The following is a 5,021-nucleotide window of genomic DNA, read 5'->3' on the forward strand; positions in this document are numbered from 1 at the left end:
GCTCTAAAACATAAGATGACCCTTTTGGGTCATCACAGATTATTTGTGTTGAATCAATCCACATATCCTTAGAACCGCGTACAAATTTATTTGTTACTTGATTTTAAGGTAAACACTTATAAGTTTAACAATATAATTAATTTAATGTACAATTAAGCCCATTTTAATCCTGGATCCGTCTCTGTTCATAACGAACACTAGAAAAATGAAGTAATGTCGTCCACTTCAAGATCAAAGTTCGGTATTAATCTCTATCAAGGCGAATGGTTGGTCAACCTTTCTCCATATAAAATTAATTAATTAATTAATTTCTGCCTTTTTTTTTTTTGCAAGTATCTAATTTTCTACTCCTTGATTTACTTAGCATGAAATTCAGAATACGAGAGTCAAACCACCTAATTTTTAATATGAGTTCGTACATATGATTTTTAAGTTTTTAAACAAAAATTATTTTATATTTAAAAATTATATAAAAAGTACTATAAGTCATTATTTATTAATAATTAAAAATATTTAAAAGTATTTTAAAAATCATGGTCAAAATTAAATAATATTTGTTTTGACTCACCAATTAGTAAATGTATCACATAAGATGCAATTAGATATTCTTACGTCATTCCGGTTTCTTAGTTGATAATACCTTTTCAAACCTGCCAAACAACATCTTTTGCTTCTTCTTTGACTGACTAGTGAATCTTAAACATATTTAACTTACTGACTTTCTAAAGAATTATTAGACTATTGATATAATTTAACATGTTAAAAGAAATTGTGTATTTTATTTTTTAAATAATTAATTCTACTTATATAGATTAAGAGCAGTTCCGTGCACAAAGTATCCCACGTTCGCGTAGGTTCCGAGAAAGGTCACACCTCAAGGGTGTGATGTAGACAACCTACTTTAATACAAATATTAATGGTTGTTTCTGCATTTGAACTCGTAACCTTAAATCACGCAGAAATAACTTTATCGTTACTTCAACTTTATCGGTATGAAAGTAATGGATACGATGTGTAGAGGTTATCTTTTGATTGAATATCCATTATTTTGACGTTTGAGGGATCCGTTGGTCCTTCACAACTGAATTGATGACGCAATTGGTCCAATATTGTTGGACCTATAGCATCATTCGTGTAGGAAATCACTCCACATAAATGGCTATATATTTTGTATGTTATATATAAAAATTATGCAAATTTTATATTTTTTTTTTACTACCAATTATAAATACCTTCTGGCGCGGGCTAAAAGTGATGATATACCATCTAAAAACTTGCATTTAGGGATTACATCATTCATAATAACAAGTGGGGTTTCTACATAGACTAAATGTGGATAATGAGAAAGGCCATTTGAAACCTGATTCTCATGGTTTTTTCACGACTAAATTATATTTGTTTGGCATGCTGTCTTGTTTGGTACGAGTATAACTAATTCCAGGATTAGTTATTCAGGGATAATAGTATTATTTTCATCCCAATATGAAAGGATGGGATAATAATCCTGAGATAACTAATTCTGGAATAATTATTGAGAAATTTTTATAAAGCACTATCTTTTAGTAGTAATTAGCCATCTATAGATACCATTTGCTATATTACGGATTATAGATACATTTTATGTGGTTATAAGATGTATTTGATGTATTTAAGCTATTGTATTCATGAATACAGTAGCAAAAATAGGCGTGAATCAGGGAAGTCCAGCTAATCAGTTGTTATATTCGAGTGTATTCGACTGTATTCATGGAGTGAAACATGGGATTACAGCTGGACAGATTATTATATTCGACAGTATTCGATTGTATTCACGGCGTGAAATAGGGGATTACACTGTTTTTAAAACGGAAAGTGAATCAATTAACATAATAGACTCCTAATATAATCAACAAACTCAATTATAACACACAAATTTTGTATTTTCAGTTATAAAAAAGATTCTCATCCCAAAAAAATACCCCCAAAAACATAGCAAGAAGAGAAATTTTCATAAAGCACTATCTTTTAGTAATAATTAGCCATCTATAGATACCATTTGCTATATTACGGATTATAGATACCTTTTATGTGGTTATAAGATGTATTTGATGTATTTAAGCTATTGTATTCATGAATACAGTAGCAAAAATTGGCGTGAATCAGGGAAGTCCAGCTAATCAGTTGTTGTATTCGAGTGTATTCATGGAGTGAAACATGGGAGAACAAAGTGATTGGTTTGGTGATTTTAGTGACTCGTTCCCCGCGGAGAACGAGCATTGCTTTGGGTTAGATGAAGTTTGCTGCCTTTCCAAGAATGCGAATACCAATTCTACAATTGAACCCCACAACCCAGAAAACAAAACTGAAACTATTCCAAACTCTCCACTTGTTGTAGAACACGAGGAGAAGAAGAACAAGAAGGCAAGAGGTTCAATGCAATTATCAAGAATTGAAGAAGGCAAGGCGTTTTCTTATCGTGGAAAGAGTACAGAAAGATATGAAATATTGACTGAGAAATTGAGTGAGGCGGATCAATGGAGATGGAGAAAGTGAACCTGCTCTGAAGTGGGCTTTGCACAAATCCGGTGGAAGGAGGAGGAGATCGGAAATTTTAATTGGATGGGGGAAGAGAATGGGATGTATCAAAGTAGAGAGAGAAAGAAAAAAGTGTAACTGATTAGCGTATTTAGTTGCTTAGGGTTAGGAGGTAACCAAAATTAAATATTTTGCTATAAACCTTAAAAGGTATTTATAGAATATAATTTTTTTAAATGATGTTTATTTAAAATAAATAAGGTGTTAAACTTTGCTATAGGAGGTAAAAATTCCATAATTTCTTTTTTTGTGAAATGAGAAGTCTTTATTAATCACCAACACAAAACTTACAAGGATTCAATTACAAGAATTCCCTCCCCTTGCTTACTTCCTATATCTAATTCCTGCTATGTATGCTTCATGTTCCTATCTATTCAGTAAGCTATTTACATTATCTTCTTTATCCATAGTTTTTGTTTTCTTGATGTTGACTTTTGTTCCATGATTATTTGTATCTTCATCCTGCATTCTTCCTTAACCATGCTTACTAGCTTGTGAGGTCTGAGAACTTTTTGATTCCACAATGCTTCATTCCTAACTTTCCATATATGGTAGATTGTAGCTACCAACACTGTGCTGACAGCTGATCTGCATGCTTTACCCCTGATATTCCTTGTCATTCTTCTCCATATACCACTTAACCTGTGCTGTTGTACTTAAATTCAGCCAATCAAGCAGCTCATTTAGACAGTTTCTGGAGTACTTAATCAAAGAACAAATGGTCAATTATTTCAGCTTTTTCTCCACATATGACACACTGATCTTCTTGACACATTCCTAGCTTTGCCAGCATCTCCCTCGTTAGGAGCCTTCTATGCATAGCTAACCAGCATATAAAGCTATGCTTTGGAATGTTATTTCTGTCCCACACCCATCTACCATGGCTCCAGCTATCTCTTCTTCCTTGTTTCCACTGGTATCCACTCTTTGTTGTGTACTTCCCGTCTGCTTTTAGCCACCCCTGTTGAGTGTATCCTGCTGCAAATTGGTCTCTAATTGAGCAGATCTTCCTCTAGTACCGGCAGCAGTCTTTTGGTGGTTGGTACTCCCACCAGTCTTTCCCTTTCAGATATATATGATTCACCCATTGTACCCACAAATTGTCTGCTTTTTTTGCTATATTCCAAACATATTTAGCAATGGCTGCTTGGTTCCAAGCCTCACATTCAATTATCCCTAGCCCCCCTTCTATCTTAGGCCTGCAGATAAGATCCCAAGCTATTAGAGGCACTCTATTGGTGTTCACTTTGCCATCCCATTGGAAGTTCCTACAAATAGTTGTTATGCTCTTTAGTATTTTCTTAGGGAGAATGAAGATAGAAGACCAATAGGCATGGATATGCATTAGTACTGAATTGAAGAATGAAGATAGAAGACCAATAGGCATGGATATGCATTAGTACTGAATTGATTAACAGAACCCTTCCTGCATAGGATAGGTTCCTAGATCCCCAACTTTTTATTCTAGCAGACATTTTCTCTACCAGCATTTCACAGTCCACAGCCAATATTTTTTTTGCTAAAATTGGCACCCCTAAGTATCTGAAAGGCAGGATACCTTATTTGTACCCAGTCAGCTCACATATATCATACACTTCTTGCTGCTTCATGTTTGCACTATATATATTAGACTTTGTGGCATTAGTATGCAACCCAGAAGCTTCTGAGAAAGCAGCCAGTCCCCTTAACTTCAACATCACTGATTGTACCTCTCCTTTACAGAATAGTAGTACATTATCAGCGAAACACAGATGATTCAGCTTCAGCCCTCTGCATTTTGTGTGGTACTCAAATCCCTGCATTGTAGCTACATGTTGCATAATCCTAGTGAAGTACTCCATGCATATGACAAATATTAGAGGTGAGATGGGGTCACCTTGTCTTAACCCTCTTTTCCCTTCAATGTTACCATATATCCCTCCATTGATTGCTATAGAGTACTTTGTAGTTGTAATACATTGCATTATCCATTGTATGAACTTGCTAGGGAAGTTTAAAGCATGCAATATCTCCTGTACAAAATCCCATTCCACAGTATCATAGGCCTTCCTTAAATCTATCTTTATCAGGCAGCTTCTAGTAGATGCTTTCCTGTTATATAGCCTGACCAGATCTTGACAGATTAGGACATTCTGAACTATACTTCTCCCTGCCACAAATGCACTCTGATTTGCTGAGATGATTTCTGGTAACACGGTCTTCAATCTCATGCATAGCATCTTTGATATTATTTTGAACAAGGTGTTGCAACATGCTATTGACCTATAATCTCCCACCTCTTCTTCATGACTATTCTTAGGGACTAAGATAATCATGGTTGAGTTTAGGCTTTTTAGGCATTGTACCTTTTTGAAAGAACTCCACCACACCAGTAACAACATCCTTGCTAATAGTATCCCAGCAGTCCTTGAAGAATTGGCTAGTGTACCCATCTGGCCCTGGGGATT

The 5,021-nt window shown here is 34.9% G+C and overlaps 1 protein-coding gene across 1 annotated transcript; it reads right to left on the reverse strand.

Annotated features, from left to right (window-relative positions):
* Window positions 3,278–4,793, reverse strand: LOC109225903. Its single transcript, XM_019390713.1, has 3 exons — window positions 4,144–4,793; window positions 3,668–3,773; window positions 3,278–3,586 (listed from the first exon to the last, which is right to left on the reverse strand). The coding sequence occupies exons 1-3, from the start codon at window positions 4,791–4,793 to the stop codon at window positions 3,278–3,280; spliced, it is 1,065 nt and encodes a 354-aa protein (XP_019246258.1).

Source organism: Nicotiana attenuata, chromosome 5 (genome assembly GCF_001879085.1).
Source record: "Nicotiana attenuata strain UT chromosome 5, NIATTr2, whole genome shotgun sequence".
Classification (NCBI taxonomy): Eukaryota; Viridiplantae; Streptophyta; class Magnoliopsida; order Solanales; family Solanaceae; genus Nicotiana; species Nicotiana attenuata.